The 24,753-nt window shown below is 40.8% G+C and overlaps 2 protein-coding genes across 2 annotated transcripts in view; one reads left to right on the top strand and one right to left on the bottom strand.

The window, feature by feature from the left end:
• tsc22d3 (TSC22 domain family, member 3) overlaps nucleotides 1–906 on the bottom strand; it is a 28,271-nt gene extending 27,365 nt beyond the window's left edge. Inside the window, exons 1-2 of the mRNA XM_088379037.1 lie at nucleotides 603–906; nucleotides 141–460 (exon numbers count right to left, since the gene is read on the bottom strand). Coding sequence (XP_088235163.1) covers nucleotides 141–460 — 320 coding nt within the window. The 5' untranslated portion in view covers nucleotides 603–906. The remainder of the gene's footprint in view (nucleotides 1–140; nucleotides 461–602) is intronic.
• Nucleotides 907–11,766: 10,860 nt separating this feature from the next.
• The window catches only part of mid2 (midline 2), an 88,707-nt gene continuing 75,720 nt past the window's right edge, over nucleotides 11,767–24,753 (top strand). The window contains exon 1 of the mRNA XM_088379030.1: nucleotides 11,767–11,945. The gene's annotated coding sequence lies outside the window, so the exon portion shown is untranslated. The remainder of the gene's footprint in view (nucleotides 11,946–24,753) is intronic.

Here is a 24,753-nt window from a genome sequence, read left to right as displayed (position 1 = left end):
TCCAAAGCGATAAGTCTGCTTCAGCCATCTGGTTCATGTAAAAACAATCACGAGCACATACGAACTGTATATGCAAATAAATGTGGTGATGCACAAATGATGTACAAATGAGACATGCAAAATCAGATTGAGAAACAAACCTATGGAAGAAGAGCAGGATAGACAGCATGGTCTGGTCTATGTTGCTGTTGCAGATTCCCTCATTGAGCAGGAAGCAGGGGTCCCTCACTACCGACTCCAGCGAGTCCTGCCGCATGATGTTATTCAGCTTGTCCGTGTTGAGATTTTGGTACATCAGCTGGTTGCGGAGTTGGCGGAAGTGACTGACACTGGGACTGGTGGGACTCGCCAGTGTCGTGCTGAGGCCCTGAGACACCGAGTCATCACATCCATTAGCCAGGTCCAGGCAGCAGCTGCAGCAGTCCAGGCCGATGGGTGAGCGACATTCATCGTCTGACATCTTGGAGAACAGGTGGATCAGAAAGGGAGGGTATGGGAGTCCCAGGCAAGGATATGAAAAGTAAACGCAAAGTCAGGAAGAAAGTCAATATTTTATTGCACTCGTCAGCTTAAACAGAGCTATAAAAAGGAAAAGAACCTGCCTTATCGTCACGCCTGCAGTCCAGGACCAAAATGAGGTGTAGCAGCAGGTTCAACTCCTCCCTGAGAAGTGCAGTCCCACTGGGCCCCTTTGCCTTCTATCCTCGTATCACCCCTCCTGCGGCTCCGCTGCGTTTAGCCTTTTGTCTCGAGCCAACACCGCTGCTGTGCCTTCCTACTGTTGCAGGAGAAAGAGTGAACACCCCTTTCCTTAACACACAAACATGCTCTCACACACATTCAGCGCGAGTGCACTTGAAAGCAACACCCAGAAGCTGCTTGCTGCTTATCACTTTTTTTCCTTGCACTTTTTTATATTGACTTGTGCTTGAGGACACAGAGGGAAGGAGCAGAGGCAAGTATGGTGACGGGGAGGGCGGGGAAAGCGCTGTGATTGGTAAAAAGCAAGACTCTGTGGTTACACGCACCAGGGCCCTCCTCTTTTAGGTTTTAGCCAAGCTCTGTGCACATTAGGGAAGAGAGACAGCAAGGGAGGGAACATTTTGGAGTATGCTGGAAACGTGCAGCTAAAACCTGCCATGCTGACAGCAGAAGGATTGGCTTGAGGGAACACACACAAAGCCACGCTAGCAGGAATTCATTGCTGAGCCGTGAAAATAAGAGGAGGAAAAACACTAAGGATGAATCATACAGTCCAAATTAAAAGTATACAGTACCATAGTATTATTATTATCTTCAATAATTGAGCTTTTTCCTGTGTGCAGCAATTTGTCTGGACAAAATTCTGTATCAGATGTTAGTTTAATATGCTTTTTTTTTTGAATCAAGTCACAGTTAGAGATGTCAAAATCAATCGATTAATCGACAACAAATTGGATTATTAAATTAATCCATCCATCCATCTTCTTCCGCTTATCTGGGGTCAGATCGCGGGGGCAGCAGCTTTAGGAGGAACGCCCAGACCTCCCTCTCCCCAGCCACTTCATCCAGCTTATCCCGGGGGATCCCAAGGCGTTCCCAGTCCAGCTGAGAGACACAGTCTCTCCAGTGCGTCCTGGGTCGTCCACGGGGTCTCCTGCCGGTGGGACATGCCTGGAACACCTCCCCGGTGAGGCATCCAGGAGGCATCCTGATGAGATGCCCAATCCACCTCATCTGGCTCCTCTCAACGTGGAGGAGCAGCGGCTCTACTCCGAGTCCCTCCCGGATGACCGAGCTTCTCACCCTATCTCTAAGGGAGAGCCCGGATACCCTGCGGAGGAAACTCATTTCGGCCACTTCTATCTGGGATCTTGTTCCTTCGGTCACGACCCATAGCTCGTGACCATAGGTGAGGGTAGGAGCATAGATCGACCGGTAAATTGAGAGCTTCGCCTTTTGACTCAGCTCTCTCTTCATCACGATTGACCAGTACAGAGTCCGCATCACGGCCGACGCTGCACCGATCCGCCTGTCGATCTCACGCTCCATCTTGCCCTCGCTCATGAACAAGACCCCAAGATACTTGAACTCCTCCACTTGGAGCAGGATCTCATCCCTGATCAGGAGAGGCCATTCCACCCTTTTCCGACTGAGAACCATGGTCTCAGATTTGGAGGTGCTGACCCTCATCCCTTAGCTTGACGAAGCCAACAGCACCACGTTGTCTGCAAAAATCAGAGATGCAATGCTGAGGTCCCCAAAGCGGACACCCTCAGCGCCTCGGCTGCGCCTAGAAATTCTGTCCATAAAAGTTATGAACAGAATCGGTGACAAATGGCAGCCTTGGCAGACTCCAACCCTCACTGGGAACGAATCCGACTTACTGCCGGAAATGCGGACCAGACTCTGGCATCGGTGATACATGGACCGAACCGCCCTTATCAGTTGGCTCGGCACCCCGTACTCCCGAAGCACCCTCCACAGAACTTCCCGAGGAACACGGTCAAACGCCTTCTCTAAGTCCACAAAACACATGTGGACTGGTTGAGCGAACTCCCATGCACCCTCGAGGATTCTGCCGAGGGTATAGAGCTGGTCCACTGTTCCATCGCCAGGACGAAAACCACACTGCTCCTCCTGAATCCGAGCAATTTTCACTTGGATACTAGTGTTTGTCTAGCCATACTGAGAATATTTTTGGAGCAAAACCTTTTACAGTCGGATGCCCTTTCTGACACCAACCCAAGGGGAAATTGATTTTCTGTAGGGGTTGACTCCCTTAGCCCATTCCTCTCCCGAGGAGCCCACTGGGCATTGGTACTATTTAACCCATAGTTGGGGGGGCTGGTTCGTGGGCAGCAGGGCGTGTCCACACACCGGTGGGCCTGCGTGTTGCACATCTAGGGGCCAGATCTCATCCGAGTCCCTTGTAGTTTTGCCTGGGTCCGTGTTGTACCCAGTTACCATGTGTCGCCGCGTGGAGGCACTACACAGGGCTTGCTGTTAGAGAGGCTATGTACTGGCAGGGAGAGACTTACGCACTCGGCTCTCCCGTTCGCGTACTGCTAGCCAGCGGTGAGGGTTGACAGTGAGTAGTGACATGCATTGGGCACTCCACCAACACACTAGACGCATCACAACAACCCGACTTGGTCTTATGAAGTCAGACACACTTTATGAAGTCAGACACACCTTATGAAGTCAGACACCAGCTGAGCAAGAGGGGCTCATAGTAGATGGGGAGATGTATGAGGTGGTGGACAGCTTCTGCTACCTTGGAGACATGCTTAACGGTCATGGGGGGGTGCACCTAGCAGTGACCACAAGGGTGAGAAGCGGATGGAAGAAATTCAGGGAACTCATGCCCTTCTTAACATCTAAGGCCCCATCCCTGAAGATGAGAGGCCAAGTGTACTCAGCCTGCGTCAGAAGTAGTATGACGTACGGAAGTGAGGCATGGGCCCTGAAAACAGAACACGAAGACAAACTAAACAGAGCAGAAATGAGGATGATCAGATGGATGTGTGGTGTGTCAATGAGGGAGAAAAAAATCAGTGCAGAGCTGAGAAAGAAGATGGGAGTGGAGGCCATAGTGGATGTGGTGAGGAGAGGCAGACTGCGGTGGTACGGACATATAGTGAGGAAGGACGAGAACGACTGGGTGAAGAAAGATATGTCGTATAATGTAGAGGGAACAAGACCCAGTGGCCGACCTAAAAGGACCTGACAGACGACCGTGTCAGCCGACATGAAGGCACTCGGCATCAAGCACGAGATGGCCATGGACCGTTCCCGGTGGAAGAAAGCCATATCAAGAACCCAGTCCAACCGAGCGCCGCCTGGAGAACGGACTTTAAACCGATGATGATGATGACGATGATGATACTAGTGTGAATGGAATGGGTGAAAATGCCAATATGCCAACAGATCGCAGCAACCTTTTTTTCTTATGATCGATTGGGGAGGAAAAGAGCTTTTCATTTTTGGAACGATGAACTTACGTCATAAATTTTCAATTATGAACTATGAACCGAACTAGTTCATTTTAAAAGTTGTGAACTGAACTTTGAACTAGTTCATGTAGAAAATGAACGTTCCTAACACTGACTGTACCTCTTTCTTATCTGGCCTGTTTGTTTACAAATACGTCAAGTCCGTTATCGCTTCTCATACAATTTCACATTGAGTAAGACAAAGTCATACTGCTGCCTACAAAATGCTTCAAAAGACCGTAAATAGCACACAAAATCATCACACAACAGACCTTGTTCCTCGTGGTGGAGCATAATGACAGGATAATTGCCTGTGGTATGTGTGCATTGCAATGCAAAGTTGGGTAGCAGTGGGATGAATTAAGCAGAGCGAATGGCTGACTATTGCTTTATTGAATGTGCAATGATGTTCTCTGGCAGCATGCACGCGAGTTGGACTAATTCAGGCGCACACTCCCCTCTTGTGGTAATTTGCTAACACAGCAACTTAAGTCATCAAATTGTCAAATTTCACCTTGACGCTTTCACTAGAAAACAAGAGGGGGAAAAAACAACCAGATTGTTGATTGTCCATCAGACATGAATTGGAAATCCTACTTGAGTTATTTAAAAATGACTATTAAAAACATAATACATTTTATGCTGCAGACAAGAAACGTCCCTTACACAAAACATGTGACTAACATATTTTTTGGAAAGCAGTTTTAGGAATGCAGTGTGATCACGACCTGCTTTCTAAATGGCCTAAGGGAGGCATATACTAGCTATCTCGCCACCAAATGAAATGCAATCACAGTCTAAAGTCGTGTATGAAAATCAGCCCCATTGACCCCATTGAATTAACTCATCAACATTATACTTACAAATGGGTTAGTTATGTGGAGTGTAAAAAGATACTGCATCCTCGAGGGCAGATTTGGTCATGAGTGGGATAAAATGTTCACAACTCTCGGTTCCACAATACAGCGCATCAAATTACAACCACAATAATAAACTTGCAAATCTATTGTGCATATACACCTAATGTTGTGGACAGTGTATTCCAACATAATTTCACTCTGTAAATCCCGATTTCCCTTTTCATTTATTAATACTGAGCTCCACATTACAGTAGTCTATGTGGTATTGAAGATTGTCCATAGAGAATAAGTAATTTTGGACGTTAACATATTTGGGTCAGAAATGTCTTCAGAATTTAATTGTGAACTGATGTCAACATTATATATACATTTTCCATTTGATCAAAACTGAAAGTGTCTGCTATAAAAAGTAGGTCAATGAAACTAGGGTACACATTTGTAAAATTCTGCACCCCAAAAATGGAATTAATTATGCCCTGAAGGTATATAGTATGTTTTCACACACTTATGTCAGTGTTGCCCAAGTCTGGTCCTCAAGAGACCATATCCAACCTGTTTCCGATCAATTACCGTATTTGCCGGTGTATAAGTCGACTCGGTGTATAAGTCGACCCCCTAAAATTCGACGGAAATTTACGATTTTATGATATATCCTTTGTATAAGTCGAGCTCAATTGTTGCATTATATTAAACTTCAAAATTCAATCAGAAATATGCGAAATTTATTGACGAAATGTGTTCAAATTCGCGAGTTTGTAGCGAGCGATCTATACGCCATTTTAAATATTATTTACTTCATGACCCTGTGATATTACGCGCCGAGAGAGACTAACAACAATGAACACTCTTAGAAACTGGTTTATTTTTAGTTAAGAAACAACAAATTATAATTATAAAGTGATTGCCGGTACATAGAGTTGAAAATTCGTCTTCATCGTCGCTATTTCCGAAAAGCGTTTGGCGAATATTTTCTAAGTGCCAACGGCTCTTGCGCCATAAAGAGTGCGCCTCGGCTGGTTCCCCATGTCGGCCAGAACAAGTGAAAATTCTGCCTCTTCCCCTGGAAGTCTGGCCAAGTTTGGCGAATATTTTCAAAGTGCGAACGACTCAACCGCCGTAAAGTGTCCACCTCGGCTGGTTCCCCGTGTCGGCCACCACAAGTGAAAATTCGGCCTCTTCCCCTGGAAGTCCGGCCAAGTTTGGCGAATATTTTCTAAGTGCCAACGACATTCATTTAGACATGGCGATTGAATGTTTACGTACCGGTAGTTATTGACTCGCACATTCGCTCAATACCCAGTACTTCCCCCTAGCAGTCATCGTCGCTGCCTGGCTTTCGATGTCCGTTATTGAGGTGAGAATATTTGAAATTGTTGCTGAGGATGCGTGTTAATGCGACGAACGCTTTATAATGATTCAGTTTCTCGCTGTTTGATGAGCCTGACGGACGCACACCCACGCACAATGAGATGCATGAGAAACGGCCTTGGTTACCATCACATTTGAAGGGATGAATACGAAGTTAAATTTTATGACTCGGTGTATACGTCGAGGTCGATTTTTTTCGGTCAATTTTGGATCGAAAAAGGTGGACTAATACACCGGCAAATACGGTATGTGTTATTAAACATTTAACATTTGTCTAGAGACCTAGTCATGTAATGCTATACATTTTCAGTCAAACCCCAAATAGTAGAAAATTCCAAGAATTTAGCAACTCCATGTTGTCACCACCAATCACTGTCACTATTAAACTGGCTTTTCCACGAGTATTGTACTACCAGTATATTGACACAAGAGGGCCCTGAAAGTAACCAAAAGATACCATTGAAATTTGCCATAAATTCTTTTTCCTCCTCTGAGACCGGTCTGACAGGATCAAACAAATTCATGCACTGCTTGGTGAGATATGGCATTTAATTCCTTAACCCCTTTCTTCACAGTCCACTCATCTTTGTAAAGGCTTTGGGTAAGGCTTCTGTTCAAATCAAGCACAAACTATTTGTTGAATCTTTCATCACTGGGAACGTCCAAAAAGTGACCATTGGAACTCTGTGAAGCAGATACAGGCTATGAAATAAGCCTGGAGGTAATTAATGTTTTCACGAAAATGAAATGTTTTTCCTGCCCCCAACTGTCTAGGTCAAATCTCGCAGGCTCTTTTCACAGTGAGTGTGTCTGTCTTCTAATTCACTTTTAGCCTTATCTCACACTCACTCTCACTCTTCTTTATTGATTTTGACTTCTATCTGCCACTGTTTGGCCTCAGTTTGCTTTCTATCAGCTTTACTCAACATGTGTGACTGGTTTGCCGTCAGCGGTAAACCCCTCATTGTGCCCTGTCACTTGTGCTTTCATGGAAAAACTAAAGAGTAGACATTTCCGACGTTTTTTTTCCTGTGCTAGCCCCCGCATTATGATCCTAAAGTCACTGTAAGGAACATTGTTTGAGGTCCGGCATTCCGCCTAGGGCTGTTAAGTTGACTTTTTCTCTGTATATTTTGCTTATTAGGAAGCATATTTAAAAAAAGTTACTGTATAAGCTAATTTCAGACCTCACGGTCAGTCGGGCGGTGTATTGAGGGTAAGCTAATTTTTATGGTTATCAACTTGGCATTCAAAACTAATGGAGAGTAGATAGAAAGTTGTGATCGGGTCATTTCAGCCACTATATAGATGATGTTTTTATTTATGTATTTATTTGCTGTATTTTAATGTATTTTAGACATGCATATTCTGTCTGTCTGGTCCCTTGGTTTCAAGATACTAACAAAATACACTAAATTTGTTCAAGAAATGTACATTTGAAGTACATTTTATACGTCCCTCTTGAATTCTTCAGTCAGAAAATTGGGAAGAATGAATTAAGGTTCACTACCATGTCTTTGGCTGAACTTGGATCTTTGCAATGAAGCCTATAAATTCCATTGGGGCAATTAAACATGAAACAAAGCGCCTGTTGTTTTGTCATTTAAGGCTTAAAGTCTTTCAATCAATGCCTACCTCTTTAAGGTAAACGTACAGAAATGCCATACGTTCTAAACCTCTACTTTCTCCATTTTTGCAACAAATTGTTAACCTATTCATGAATTAATGGCCCTGCCTCCTTATAGAGACTAGATTATCTGTGACCTCGGCAAAAACAGCAAGCTGAGAACTGTCCAACTGCACAACAGCAACTGCTTTAAAACTCCACCTATTTTTGAGTCAATTGTCCTCAGCAGATCAGTGAAAGAATAGATGTCTTTATTTTGAACTTTCCAATGCTTTGGTGATGACAGACGAGTCTAAAAACAGAGTGGAAAACCAACAAACGCCCTTAAAAGCTTGTGATGCTAGAACTGTTTGGGGATTGATTGACTGCTGCTGCTAAATGCATGTTTGTTTGTTCCTGCAGCTGTCTCTAGTAGTCGTCGTTCATGCTGCCACCGGCTAGTCTGGGAGGATATGCGTCTCAAAGGCACATTATGGGGGAAACATGCACTGGCTGCAACTATTGGTGAAACACTTAGGAGAATGTAGGATTTCGTTATAAGAGTGCATGAATTTCTGCTTCTGACAGAACAACATTTTGATTATTATGTGAATTTGTCCAAAACAACATAATCTTTACAAAAACAACATTTTGACTGACACTATCGCATTGGTATTCATTTCAAAATTATTTTTTTCATCCGGGGTCTCAATCATGAAATGTATATTTATGGGTAGATTTACACAAAAAACGTCTTGGTACTAAAAACCCACATGGAAGACCCACATGCATGGAAGCTGCAGAATGCTCTGATTTAATCGCAACTATGTGTGTAGTTGATCCAACTAGCCGTGCGCTCCTGCCATTAGCATAAATTTTGGCCCCTGAATTGCCCAGTGATTCCATTTAAGAAGAGTAATTGACAATGCATAGTGACATTATGCTGGCTGCGAGCATGGCGCAAGCAAAGAAAGAGCGAACAAGGAAAAGGAACCTTACCGAGGCTGAGATTGAAATTATTTGAGCTGAAGTACAAAGCAGGAGTGTTAATAAAAAAGGCGTACATTTATATATGGAAAAAAAATATATTTTCATTGCTCTGGTCAAGCAGTACATTGAATCCATTCACTTAACAAAATCAAAACTTTGATAATCTGCAAACGTGTTGGTATTTTTTGTACCCCCTGGCCTATGATGATGATTTTCCACACCAGTTTTTGTCTCATAGAGACAAATGATGACAATTTAAATTGATGAATTGTCTACAATGGCGAGCCATATAAAATTTCTACATAGTAATAGACTCTTTTTCTTCTTCTTTGTTCTGAAAATTAACATTACAATTTACACCAATAGACAAGGATAATCAGACATGTTCTTTAACAATCAACAATCAAACCTAAAAGTTTAGTTTTAAGATATATGGCTCTAAATTCTTTATATTGCATAATTTTATACGGGTCAGCATCAAGTTTATTCCACCAACCTCTCTTTCCTTCAGTATATGGACATCAGATTTTTGGTGGCTGGTTAAAAACAGAACTCAAAATATGGGAGCTAATATGGAAGCGGAATATAAAATGGATGGCTAGAGCATTCAATCATGACTCATTGGTTTGACACTAATGTATGTCTAATTATTAGTAAGTTTCAGAAAGTTGGCCCTCTTCCCTGAGAAAAATCTCACAATCGGTTGAGTATCTCAGTCACACTTAAAATTTACGCTACATTTCTCATTGCCTTTTTTTTTCTCAGCTAGATCTGGATCACACATCTGGATAATATTATTTTAATAATCTTTTTCTTGATTGCTTTTTATGGATGACATTTTGATCAATCAAATCACCAAAAGTGCACAAAGAATCAATTAACAGTCAGACACTCAATGGAGGTAGTCCATTTGGGTGAGCTGAATCTTCCATTAAAATCTGGGGCATTCAATGAAACAGGACTTGTGGTAATCTTGTTCGCAACGCTTGTGCTTTTCCAAAGTCAAAATGAAGGCCATGAAATTGTTGCAGCCCCTCTACATCATTTCACATTGAATGTTTGAAAGAGGGCATATCAATGCATGTCAACATTCCACAGGAAAAATGGTTTGTTCACAGTCTCAATATGTGCTCTGTCTCTTGTGGTGTGTTTTTTGTCATTTTTTTCCAGCGTGACATACCGACAGTGGGGCCGACGCCACAGGGTGTATTTGTTGGATTACTCTCTCTTGGTCTTGTCTTTTTGTAATGAAAAAACATATGTATATATATATATATATATATATATATATATATATATATATATATATATATATAATAAATATCGGATAACAATGTTATGCCGAGAATAGATTGTTATTTGCAGGTGGGGCCCCCAAGGTGACTGTCTAATCCAGTTTGTAACCCCTGTTGAAATTTGGTTGAACACCTCTTGCACTTTGAATTCCTTTCCTATTTCACTCAAAGGTTGACCTATCTGCGGTTGCCTGGTAACCTCTGTCTAACTTATATGCTTCGATTCCAGATATAAATATTATGTTATTATACCAAGGTTTGCTCGACTGAAGCTGTCTGTCCCGGGAGTCTTATTAGGTTTTTTTCCTGCAGGAATAGAAAAAGGCATAGCTGGCGAGGGTGGGGGTGCTTCTGATTTATAGGCTGCCTCCCCAGTTGCACACAATCATTATATTCAACTTCTAAAATGGGGAAAATATGTTTACATTGCCTTTACATGGAATGCAATATCATATCTTGAGCAGAAATAGAGTATATTGTATCTGTATGGATACATTGTTAAGTTTTGACTCAACACTGTAAGAAAACAATGAATTTAATAATTGTTTACAGTGATCCCCAACCACAGAACCGGTAGTGGCCGTTGGACCGGGCCCTGCAGGTACAGTCAAACATATTTGGTAGTCTAAATATTTTAACTCCACATTGGCAGCTCCATGCTTCTATATAAAATGCAGATGTATTTGGAAAGTTTCTTTGCAAAGGGGAAAGGGCCCAGTCAAGAGTCAACAAAAGATCTTGTACTAAAGAAAGAAAGAAAGAAAGAAAGAAAGAAAGAAAGAAAGAAAGAAAGAAAGAAAGAAAGAAAGAAAGAAAGAAAGAAAGAAAAAGGTGCACCACACAGATAGTACCAGGAGACAGAGACACTTGAAATATTCATTCATTCATTCATTCATTCATTCATTCATTCATTCATTCATTCATTCATTCATTCATTCATTCATTCATTCACATTGGAGTTCCCCAAGCATTGCCAATCCACGATGGGTATGGAAGTGTATAAAGTGGTCCGCAGCGGAAAAAAAGTTACGGGACTACTGATTTGATCAAAATTATAATTGTGGCTACATCTTGTGTTGCTTATTTAGCAATTTTGTTGGTTTGACAAAACCAACAAAAATCAAAATGATACATTTTCATCCTCATCACTCTGCATAACTTGTCTTTTTCAACATTCTACAGTTCGATATAGTGAGAAACTTCCCTATGTTGAATAATATCCTATGAAAGATTATTGAAGTACCTGTAGGCAAAGATCAGATTGGTACATGTTTATCCGTCAGGATCCCATTCTAAAATGAATTTGCTTACTGCTAATAAGCTGGTAAGATTGTTTTGTGGGAACGCTACACTGTCATCTGCAGTTACTATTTGATGCAAAAGACAAATGGCATGTTGTAGACACACGCACACGCACGCACGCACAGACACACACGCGCGTATATATTTTTGCAGTATGGATATTTCCAAATTACTTTCTTCAAACTGATTGCAAAAAGGGTCGTGTGAATGTGTTTATTAGAGATCATTCAAATCATGAATGTGTGGCACTGTGGGGAAACGAGTCTCATGAGAAAGTGACGCGGACGCGAGGCATTGAGGCTCCCAGTGGGCTGGTCACGTGTCCACGCCAGGGGAGCGTCAGTTCGAGTTCGTGGTTTGCGTCTCTTTTGAGGACAGAACAACCATCAGAGATTCAGTCCCGCGATCTTGATATTGTAGGGCGTCACAGTTCACCCAACCCACGCCGGGGTGTGACACACCCATCCACCTGATCTTCGTACTCGTCCAAACTTCTGTCTGCTGAAAACACTGATCCTGTCAAGACGCTTTTTTTGGGAAGAAGATCACAGTGAGTAACACGCACCTTAATGTTGTCGTTTGCGAATGACTCATTGAGTGGGGATGACATTTAAAAACAAAGCGACGTGCATTCGATTGACGTTTATTGAGGAACGAATGCAAATTGTAATATTGTCATCCACCTACCTAATATTGTTCAGCGGGTTGTTAAGCACAGAATTATGAAGACGTTTGCGTGTTGATATTCCTTGCAAAAATCATTTTGTCATTTTCCAACAAAGAAAGTGGTCTGAGATGAACTCCCACTCATTATATGATTTGCTGGCACGATTTAGCTGTCAGATTATGGCACAGCTGCACAATTAAATTAAAACAAACACAATAGCTGTCTCCCAAAAATGTGCCTCTATAAAGATAATTATGCACTGTTTTGCACCAACACTAAGGCATTTAACGGCGATCACGCGGTGGTGTAGAGGAGAACTGCAGTGCATATGCAGAAGTCAAATTACAACAATTTGAATGGATATTCAATTTATACTTATAAAAATGTTTCCCAATCTTTATCAAGCTGAAAATCTCAAGGCACACCACCATCAAATTCTATGTCTCCGAAAAGTGATTATGTGCCTTCAGTCATATAGTGGTAGAACATTTAATTGTTCTCCACAATATGGCACTGGCAAATAGAAGAACGGGGACACAATATTTCTTTTGAGTAAATTATGTATTTTTAGCCCATGCATCCATCATCGAAAAATTCTACCTGAAATTGGATGAATTCTCATAACACACCTGATGATCACTCGCATAAATATGCTTCAGTACAATGGTTGGAAATCATTGCACAAGTGAACTGATCCTTTTCTCAACATTTCAAAGCACAAGTGAAACCGAATTGCCACGATAACTTAGTTACTTACTCCAGTCTGTGTTTAATGTGGGCACAGGCTCCCCTGGTTTTTGAAATGGCCCATTTCCTCTTGAAATTTAAAGAAAATTGAAACCCAATTTGTACATCTGCAAACAGACAACAATGTCGATATAATTTGAAACTATTCAAAAACTATAACAACGCTACACACACACACACACACACAAAGTCCATACACACAGTGTATGTTTGCCACTTATTTTCCTGAGTGATGTGCCTGAGGGTTTTGATGACGTAGGACAGAAAAGGATTTGTAGGTAGTTTTACTTTCAGTTTTACTTGCTTGACGCGTGTTGGCGAAATAATTTGCAAGCCGAATTCAAATACCACTTAAGTTTTATGTGTTGGGCATATCACCTCAGAGCAAAATACCCTGCTCAAGATAAGCTGCACATTTCTGAACGTGTCTATCAGCCAACAACAAAAAGCTCATTGATTATCCATAAATACTTTTTGAAAATCATGCTTGTTTTTACTGTTTGAACACTGTCATTTTGAATGCAACAAATGAGTTGCTCATGTTGTCCACTAAAAATTATTTAGCAAAAGATTTCTTCTTCGTTTGTGTCTTCTGGTCGGTTATCGTTTCAGCACATAGAGTTTCTGGTTCATTGAGTGGTTTTAACTGTCTAGTTGGAGCCAATTTTTTTGCTGCCCTCTTTTAGTACCTAATTGCTCCTAAAGGGATTCTGCCGATACAACTTGACCCTCTCAGAGACATTTTGTTCCAGTTGGATGCATACAAATGACACCTAGTATATATCATGCATCTGCTCACACTCTTCAGTGCCTTATTGCACCTTGGGCTCACAGATTTTTTTTTTTTTTTAACACGAGTCAAATCCGGTACATGCAGGGAGGATAACGAGTCATTTTGTTGTTGATGCTGTAGGTGTATTGACAGCAGTTATGCCTGCTTGATCCTTGTGACCTACATTACAGAGTAAACTTAAGCGTCACGGATGATCCTTTGTAGAATTGAACTTTAAAAATCAGATAAAATTGAAAAATCATGTACACTTTAGACAACAAGGGATTGAGTGGAGTTGGTTTCAAGTTTCTGAACTGGAAGCATACACATGGATCGTTTTTTTAGCCAAGGACCACTGAAGTACGCATTCAATTTAAATTTAAGTGTAAGAAAAACTGTTGAGTATCTAAGAGCTAAAAACCTATTGATCGTTGATGATTATGTGAAATGCTTTATTTTCTGTTGGATATTTATAATTGTTGTTTAACCAAGCAAACACGTTTCATTCAAACGTGATTGTTTGATAGAATGTTGTGTCAGGCAAATATAGTTAAAACCACTTGCGTAATGGTGATAGTTTGACCCTGTGACACTTTACTACATACTTATTTCCTATGGGCAAAGACAGAACAAATCAGAAGTTGATATCCGAGAATGATTTATGTGTGTGTTTGTGTGTGATTAAGATGTTTCGCTCTGCCTCAGTTTTATTTCTCCTGCCAAAACCCTGACAACCTTCCTCCAAACATGTGCATCATCCATATGTGCTTCCTTTTAAATAAGTATTATATTTTACATACTTCATGCTGTGTATATTATAATGTTGCTCTACATGCTTGTTTATAGCGAATCCTCTCAGGTGAAACAGGAAATGGCTAAATTCTTGTTTTATGAAAAAAAAAAAATCATACTTCTATTTTGGGGTGGAGAAGTTATCATAGCTGATTCTCGTTTGTGTGCGAATTGACTATTACGCCTCATGTCAGCTTGTCCGAGGGAGTTTCACACAGAACCCCTCTGGTCATTGGAAAAGAACCAAAGTCCAGCTTCCTGTGGAGAGAAATGCATTTGATGACATTTATCATCTGGAGGATTAGATTACATAATGTTTTTGCACTGCACTGGGTTATAATTAGAGCATAGCAAATGTTTTACTGTGCAATTCTGAGAAATCTTTAAAGAACTGTGACAGATCATTTTGGAACTGGTACTTTAGCTGAAGGGCGCAACTAATGTGTTTTTAGCAATCCTGTTTTCTACCATAACCAGCAAAAGAAGTCAAAATTGCATCCAATCCTACACTTGTCTTGATAGATTCTTTTTAGCTGTTTCTGCCCTGATTTCTTCTGACTAAGTCTGATATGGTTCGGCACAGGATGTCAGTAAAGGCCACATCCAATTTGGTCTCTGAAAAATAAAAACTATGTTTAGTTACTCATGCTATCATCCTGTTCATTTTGAGCAGGCGATGCTAAACTGACGTTAAAAAAAAATGTAATACTGTGTGTCACCTTGTAAATATTAAGTTCTGCTGTTGTAGAAGCTCATTTGGTAAATAAACACTTAACATTTCATGGCGTACACCACAGGTGTCAAACTCAAGGCCCGGGGGGCAGATACGGCCCGCCACGTCATTTTATGTGGCCCGCGAAGACAAATTGTGCAACAAATTCGTGTGTCATTACTAGAATTGCAAATTGTCTTCACTTTTAATTAACATCGTTTTTTGAAATATTTGACCAGTTTTTACTCATCTGATTTGAAAACGAGTTATTTGTCAGTTTGTTTTGTAGCTTTTATTGTATATAATATGACGTGCTCATACATTGATTTGGGTTGACAGTCATAATAGCCCTCCGAAAGAAGCTATGACTACATTAGATATATCTTCAGTTTTGATTGGAACTACCAACAGTCATTGTACCAAATTCTTCAGATTGGCTATAAGAAAAATTGGTTGACTGTTTTCTCTGCCCATTAGTTAAAGGTGAATCAATGTCTGAATGGTTGGAACTCCCATTTGCCAGTTGAACAGATAAAGGTTTGCAAAGACGTTGCTCAAATAGCTGTCACGCAGCCTTCTTAAAACCGCAAACTAATCAAAAGTGAATCAATAAAAAGCTCTTTTGTTTGCAGCCACATATTGCACTCCATTTCGCCTCAACTGACACATTGAATCAATCCATTTCTGATTCATCAATTATTGTGCTTATTTTTAGGTATCACCCACTGGTGTATTGAATGCAATAGAAAATCCAGAAGATGTTTGTTGGGATCATTTGTGGTTGTTTACAACCCATTCTTCTCAGTTAATGAGAGCAGCAGTTTTGCTTGCTTCATTGAAGCTCTGGTGTTGTGCAGCAGTGCTCAGTGTTAGTGAGACAGACATGAAAAAAAAACAACCTCAGGGGAGACACAATGTAACGCTACCACACAAACCTCCACTGACAGGAGCACCACTTCTCATCTACAAGCTACTGGTGTGCCTCACCACTCATCATCTGTTTATTATTCAATTACCAGGGTCCTTGAGTTCAAGATGGGCTCAGTGGAGTGGAAAACAGACCCACTGATTGATAAGCGTTTGTCTCGGCTTGCAAACTTGAATGCATAAACTGTATGTCAAAGCCATCTGTGTTGAAGGTTAAAGGTGTGTTTTTCCAAAGGCCTGCAGAAACCTTCTATGACAGTGTGGCAAAACGTAAACTCCCACTGTGCTTGCAGACATTTATCATGCAGGTTGTGTTGACAAACAGTCGGCAGCCAGATAAAGAGGCAAACAGAGAGACAGGTGGCAAAATTCACCTCCCTTCCACTTCTTCTCATGGTAGTTTATTCTTCAACTGTCAAGTGTCTTTCAGTCCTACTGGTGGGCTTTTACTTGGTAGTAGGAATGTAGGACCAAGCTGTTGGTGAGATTATCACCGGAGCATATGGTGGGAGAGTATCCTCTGGGGAACAGCCGCCAGAAAGTGCTACACATTCCCAGATACGGAACCTGCTCACAAATAAAGGCATGCATGTCAAAGCCCCACCAATGACTGAATTGAGTCCTTTAAGGGTTGGCTCAGTTAAAACCCTGACTTGAGAAACTTTTTTCTCCTCTGTGCCCTGCAGGCACATGTTGATTAGCACGTCAACGAGGAATCATCATGCTGCATGACATCCTACATCATATGATATTATAACATGAGTCTATCTTACGTGATACTAATTCTGATAGCATACACCCCTCATTAAATCTGTAAGAAAAATGTGATTCCCTCCTGCCATATACAGCCAGATTATCTCTGTCACGTCTTTTGATGACTTGATTGGAATGTTATCTATTGACGCTCATGGAGAGACATAACGATCAACCATTCCAGAATTCCTCAACTGCGGCTTTACTTTATCTTTGGAAAAACCATCAAGTCTTTTTTCTAAATCTTAATTAATGACTAATCCCCCCCATTGTGTGTGCAGCTTTTTTGAGCATTCTTGTGAATACTGTGATTATGTCTGCTGTCATGTGTCATATTTCCAACCGTCAATATGAACACTGTAGGCAGTTTTCTTTCTTTCTGTATTTTCCTAGAGCTTGCATCGGTTAGCACCATTGTGGGATGGGACATGGCATGCTCACAGTCGGTCATAGCAAATCCCCTCATTTACATTAAAATCACAGCGGTTTAAGCGCATGCGGGGCTTGACATTAAGGTAGCAGAAATAGATTTGCTGATTTATTACCATACTAAAGCATGTTGGCAAATCCATCTTTGAACATTGGCATGCAACCTTCTCCAGCATTGAGCTTTTCACACTCAAAATAAAGGCTTGCACTATCACCCATGTTCTTCCCTCTCCCAGTAATATTTTGCTCTTAACCCCCCGCCCAAAAAAGCATATTCTCATGCTGCAGCACTACTATTTGTGGAAAATGAGTTGGAAAAAGCTATTCCCACCATCCCCTTCGTTCTGCAGCTGTGTGAAGATGATGTAAGACAAAAAAATGCTTTCCTGCTACCAGTGTGTTTGTGGATGACAGGCAGATTTCATTCTTTGAGCTCAATTGTGTTGCATGTTTTTTTTGGGCTTTGATGCTAGCAACTTATCATGGAATTTATCACGTTTATTATTATATTCTACCATTCTTTCTATGCCAGTCATATCGTTTTAATTAGTTTTATTTATCCGCCACACCTTAAAGATCGGTCCGTGAAAATATTATCTGACATTAATCCGGTCCTTGGTGCTAAAAAGTTTGGGGACTGCTGAATTAGGGAGTAAATTATTTCAGTATTCATACTATTTGTGACATTTTTGGTGGTGTAGTGTGCTGTCAGATTTTTTACGTGAAGAAAGTGCTTAGTAAAAGTTTGTTTTAAAGGTTGATGAAAGTGTCTGGCACTGCATATTTATCATATTTTGATACAGTATCAGACATGCCCATCTCACAGACATTCTGTGGTTTGTGTGATTTGCTACTCCTTGCTTCATGAGATTCAATATTTTCATCTAAAAACTGCACAAGTAGGGCAAGCTATTGTGTGATGTTGTGGAAGGAGCACACAATCCCTTTGGGTGGTCAGGCAGTCAATGAAGGATTCCCTTAAATGCAGACCTACTTTTCCAAGTAAACGTCAATCAACACTCTTGAAATATGTGTGCAATTTAAGAAAATGCGAATCAATATGAAAAGTCATATTAAATCACCCTACATACTACATTGGACATACCACCTCGTTTTTCATGACTAGATGTTATCTGCTCCGGGCACATAAGGTCTGACCTTGAAGTACAGTCACTGCCCACACTGCTCCTAGCAGCAGGCTTGATAGAGGAAGTGGCCTTTTAGAGAGACAGCTTGCACAGTCTGTGTAAGGCAAAAAATAAGTGCCACAAAAAAGGGCCAGAAAAAAATAAGGGTAGCTGCTTGCGGCTCTTGAATAAAAAATGTAGATCTGATACTGAGCATAATCTGAGCAAATTAACCAAATACTGTCATTCTAGTTGGCAGTACATCACAACTGGTCTGTATCATATTAGGGGTTTCTCATACTTGAATTGCCTTATTTCGCCATTTGAGAACAGCAAAACATTGAGACTTTTGTCAAATTGATGTCACAACCACAGACTGAATAATAAATATACGTGTTGATAAATGATTCCCTCTCTGACAGTCAGTCAAAATTGAGGATTGTTGATGTTGAATCAGAATTGGATTCTTCATTACAGTATCTGCAGGTGTACCTAATGCTGTGGTCGCAGAAGTCATACTTTAAACATTTGTATTCGAATACTTTAACCGACTTTATTAGATCATTCATGCATCCCCTTTAAAGCGTGAAGATTTGCCCAGAGTGTTTGCGCAAATCTTCTTGATGGCCTCCTTTTCGATTGTATAACATGACTTTTTTAATCCCCAGTGGCACAAAAGAGATGCGAGCCCATCCTCCATCGTACACACTGCAGCACAGTGTGGACAAGGCATCGGCTCATACACGACAATGACATTTCTGAAGTCACTTTAAAAAAAACATTGGGAAATCACACATGGCATTACATAGTTAGTTGAACTCAGCAAAATATTGCTATTATGTTGTTTATAATATACAGGAATGTTATTCAGAAGTGTTACTGGTCGATTATGTGCGTGATAAATATTGTTCTGGATAGGTGTGAATTTTATTTCATGAAATGGTGACTGTGGACGGAAGCTTGCATTGGTTAGGGTTACACACTGAGATGTTTTGTCGCTGTGGTCAGCCCACTGAAAATGTTATGGTTATTCCCCTGTCTGAGTTTTTTGTGCCTCAGTGACCCTAAAGCCAACTAAGTCCATGCAAGTGCTGTCTCCACTCATTTGACCAACACCTCACTCGGCTTAAGGGCTATCCCAAGTGAAGCTTTGTCTTGAGTCGAGAAATCCAGGCTGGATTTATCTCTTGGAGATTGGACATAGCCACTAACCTAATTCCATGAAGAAATACAACAGCAGATACGTATGTGGGTGCTTGATAAGTACCCCCTTCCACATTTCTTGCGGTCCCTTTATGGATGCATACTTAGAAGTAACCTTTCCACCCTGTACAACTCCATCCACCGGTATAGCAATTACTTGTGAACACACTCACACAGCCGTTCAAAGCTGAGGTCTTTGTGGCTGCAAGACGAGCTCTGTTTCATTATGCATTTCACAGCATATGGCTCCTACCAGTTGCTTTGTATTGAATTTCAGCAACAACAAAAGCTCACGTGACTTTGCTATTCAATACTTCAATAGACTAGACACAGCCGCTTCTATGTCTGTGGCATTTTGATTGTTTATGCCCTCTCCTTTTTTGGATGCACTAGAAGTATTGGAATAAAAAACTCTTACATGAACTGAAATTGAAGAATAGATTTTTATTTTTTTATTCTTCTGCAAAGACTTTTTGTATGGTGGGGTTTCTGTCTTTGGTGGGGTTTCTGTCTTACATTTATGTGGTTGGAGGTCACAGATGTTTGACCTCAGAAAGGCTCTGGCTCACAATGCCTATTTTACCCATCCTTCCATATTCTATAGCGCTTGTACTTGATAGAGTTCATGTTGAGCTGGGGTCTATTGCAGCAGGACTTTAGGCAAGAGGTGGGGTACACCTTGGAATAGTCACCAGTCAAATAGAGGGCACATAGACAACCAATCTGACTCACATTCACTCCTATGGATAATTTATGGAGACTTCAATGCAGATGCACACTTTTGGGAGTGTAGGAGGTAGCCAGAGAAAACCCATCCAGCGGGCATCATGTCAATTCAACATCAATATGACATGTTTGATGTCAAATTGATGTTGAATTGCTATCAAATGTCCACTGGGCACACACATACGGGGGATATTTTGCAAACTCTCGAGACACAGTTCAAAGTCAGAACCTCTTAACTGTGAGCCGGATGTGCTAACCACTCAATCAGTATGCTGTCCTATCAGTTATCGGTCATACTAAAAGTGTTCATTATTAAAGTTCCTCCACACCAGACTCGTCCAAGAATGTTTTCGCTAAGTTGAGGGCAGAGAATTGTCCCAAAATTAATTGGTAATCGAATAGAATAGAATAGAATAGAATAGAATAGAATAGAATAGAATAGAATAGAATAGAATAGACATTTGTCATTTTTACAGGCATAATAAAAATCAATTGAGACGAAGAGGTCCGGCCCAATCTGTTTGACGAAATAAAAACATATCTTTTGTACTTGAGCATCAAATTAAAAAATATTTATTGTAGTATGTAAGTTGTATCCTTTGTCTTAACGAGTGTGTTTACAGAGAAGACCTATAAAAGTGAATGGACAAATCATTATGCTGAGCTTTTAGGATGCTGTCAGTTTGAGAATCCGTGACTCATCCAGATGTTTCCTGCACTTGCTCAGCTGAAATTTAGTGTGTTTTTCCGAGAGACACTAGATGGCACTCTGGATATGTTATTCTGTAGAAGTGTTATTTCCTCTCCTCCCAATTCAAGTCGGGTTTCGGTGGTACAAGAGCAGAGTAGAATTGGGGATAAGGGTGATTGGTTTCATGATACGTGGGAATCAGAATGTGTGCTTGTGCATGTATCAGAGAGATCACCTTATTTTATCTTGAATCTCAGGTACTGAAGAATAATTACAACATAAGCAATATTATGGTACTCGTGTCACATCAATGCAGCAGGGTGTACATGTGTGCCTATGAATGAGAAGGGAGGGAAAAAGAGAGAGCAAAAGCACTTTTAAAGGTGATTTCCCAGCTAATATCGTCCTTATGTATGCAGCATTTACATCCGTGGGTGGGATTTGCTTCATTTTCTTGCATTTCTTTGCCTTCCTGCTCATTTCCCTTCCCCCCTTTCCTCTGCTTTCCTCCCCCTTCCATTCCTCCCTTTTCATTTTCCTTTATGTTTTTTCACTCATTTAGTCTTCTGTACTTTGCTTTCCATTTCAGGAGTTTCTTACTGAGCTTCATTATGCAACAGACAGACAGACTATTAATGAATGACTTGTTTCTGTAGATCCCATTAGACTGGCTCTCCACATATACTTGCCAAAGCTGTTGTGTGTCTCCATCCCATGTGACCTTTTCTTCAACCAAACCAACAAATCAATCACAGAGAAGGCTCTCTTTGCTTTAAACAAGTGCTCTCCAATATTTATCCACACTAATTAAGGCACTTCATAGTCAAGAGAGCTGTCTGGTAAATTTTGTGTGTATGTGTGTGTGTGTGTATGTGTGTGTGTGTGTTTGTGTGCGTGTGCGTGTGTGCGTGCGTGCGTGACAGACTCATCCAGGCAATATCAAGCCCATTAAAACTGAGGTGACAACAGAACAAAAGCATTTTCACTTCAATAAGGCAACATCGCTAATTGATTTTTATTTTCCAGCAACTATTGCTCACTAAAGCAGCCTTTACATACCAAGATTAGTAAACAAGAGGTTGTGTGATTTATAGTGTCATATAGTGCCATTTAGAAGCTTATGGACTTTAGGCATGTGCACACTTCAATGAATTGGATATTTGCGAGCGCTGCAATATTGTATCTTCAAAGGGATGCAAAAGAAAACTATGACATGGCACCTTAAGGCACGTGGCACTTAGTTGAAACTGATTAGCAATGCAAATGTTTAGGCCAGTACTGTATTCCCAGCTCGCTGTAATTAAATTGATGGAGAAAATTAGTGAGCTATGAAATGCTTCAAACCTTCAATTCAAATGTAACACAAGTTAAATATTTTTCAGTATGTGCAATTGGCTGGCAACCATTCAAGGATGTACGCACCTTTCGCCCAAAGTCATCTGGGAGAGGCTCTAGCTCAGGGGTGTCAAACTCATTTTTTTCGCGGGCTGCATTGTAGTCATAGCTTCTTTGGGAGGGCCATTATGACTGTCAACCCAAATAAATGTATGAGCACCTCATATTATATACAGTAAAAGCTAAAAAACAAACTGACAAATAACTCGTTTTCAAATCAGACGAGTAAAAACTGGTCAAATATTTAAAAAAAAAGATATTATTAAAAGTGAAGACAATTTGCAATTCTCGTAATGACACACGAATTTGATGCACAATTTCTCTTCACGAGCCACATAAAATGAGGTGGCGGGCCGTATCTGGCCCCCGGGCCTTGAGTTTGACACCTGTGCTCTAGCTCAACCTCGACTCCAGTGAGAATCGCGATATAGAAAATAGATGGATGGATTGGATAGATGAAGTCCAACAGCATTATTGAGTAAACATGGCTTTTTGGAGAAGTATGCAATTTCTCGACGCAATGAGACTTCTGCACCTGTCACTTTTTTTTTTCGCTCACTCTTTGCTGCTCTGACTCCACTGCTCCAGCTCTCCCAGGATAACGTTTGCTTTCTCCATACTGCATGTTTCAGATCCTTCAGCAAAGAAATTTAATTAATGATTCACACACAGCCACTTCATAATCGTCTAATATTTTGCTCTTCAGCTGAGTGTGCAGGGGTTTTGTACTCATGGTGGAAGACCGATGACCTGCGGCTGAGACAAAACTTTCTTTTAATGGGCAGCATATTTATCTCAAGTCTGTATCACTATTAAAAAGAATAATGACATTGTTATACTTCCAACATGGTAGCCAGTAACAGGTGTCATGTTGAGTTTGAAAGTACCCCTGACTGCCCTAAATTCCCCTTGTTAAAATCGCTTTGATAACAATGTGTCTTAGCGTGTTGAGATGCTCGCCTCATGCTGCTGCCAAGGACATTTGTCAATTGTTCATTTCCATCTGCAAAATTCAGCAGCCCAAAAGAACTCAAACAAAGGGTGTCCTGTCATGAGAAGTTCAAGCGGGTCTGTGTTCTTTTAACTTGGGAGTGCAGAAAATGTCTGCATTAATCCATTCGCTTGCTTCTGTGTCTTTGTGTCCGTCTTGCGCATATGTGTCTGACACGAGCAATTTGGGAAAACCCATGAGGTATTGTGCCACTGTTCTCTGTTAGACTTACCACAAAGGCTCCGTTTGATGCTCAAACTCTTTAGAAGCCTGTAGATCAAATATGCCCCTGGGTGGGTAATGGGCTTTATTGTCAGCGATTTGCTTGCGGTTTGTATCCTCGGTTTGACTCATGGGAATTGTTTGGCCTTGTGTGGTGGTTGTTTCAGCTTTCAGTCTTATCGTTGTGTAAAGTCCCACATTACGTATGAGCCGATGAGGTATAGATTAAGTCATTGAAGGCAATGCAGGGAGGGAGTTCACTCTCGCTCGTGTTCTGCCAATTCATGTGAAACTGAAGTAGACCCGCTGTCGCATTTCTTGCGCTTTAAAAAAAATCATTCAACAATCAGTTACCCCTATGTCTTCTCTTGAACTGCATTACACAAAATCTTCAATGGTAATGAGGCACTTTTTTAAAACACTCCAAGTGACACCGCAAAAAGCCACGATGCACCGAAATATCCACAATATTTAATATTTTTAAAAACTCGCGATGCACTGAGGCTGTGAAAGACAAACTGCAAAATAGTGAGGAATCACTGTACATTCTAATGCAGTTCTCATGAGGGCATATTTTTCTTTTACAAAAATAGTTTTGTTCAGAAAGCAATGTAATTTTTAAGAAAGCAGCATTTTCTTGAGTTTTTTCGATGGGTGAATTTTAAAAATGTTCTTGCTCAGAAAACTTTGGAAAAATAAGACTGGTAATTGAAAATTCTGGTATTTTCAGTGTACCGGGTCCCTTTTTAGAATGTGTTTCACAGTAACTACTTTTTGGAGCATAGCTGCGGGTGTATTGACGCTTGTGGCTCTGAAAGTTTTTGAACAGTGTAGGGCTTTACTTTCCATGGAACTTTCTACTTACTTTTAATATACTATATTCCATTTCAGTTTAGCAAGAGTGCAATTGATGACATGGCCCTGCGAGTGTCAACAAGACCGTTCATGGTGCTGAATGAATTTGTACAAGTTCTACCTGCTTAGCAACTTGAGTCAAGAAAGGATAAGACATTTGCAAATTGGTGGAGACTGGACACTTCACCAAGAGCATTCAGCACAAGTTAAGGACGTGTGTGTTGTAATATTTCACTCAGTAGAATTAAGAACAAATATCACATATTTATTAAGTTTAATGACTCGCACTGAATCAATTGCTCGTGATGCAAATCTTTACTGAATGAAGTTCTGATGCGCCTTCTCGATG

This window comes from Syngnathus floridae, chromosome 1 (assembly GCF_059516105.1).
Source record: "Syngnathus floridae isolate MCC-2025c chromosome 1, RoL_Sflo_1.0, whole genome shotgun sequence".
Taxonomy (NCBI): Eukaryota; Metazoa; Chordata; class Actinopteri; order Syngnathiformes; family Syngnathidae; genus Syngnathus; species Syngnathus floridae.
Note: the sequence above shows the minus strand (reverse complement) of the source record. Positions and strands in the feature narration are given on the sequence as shown.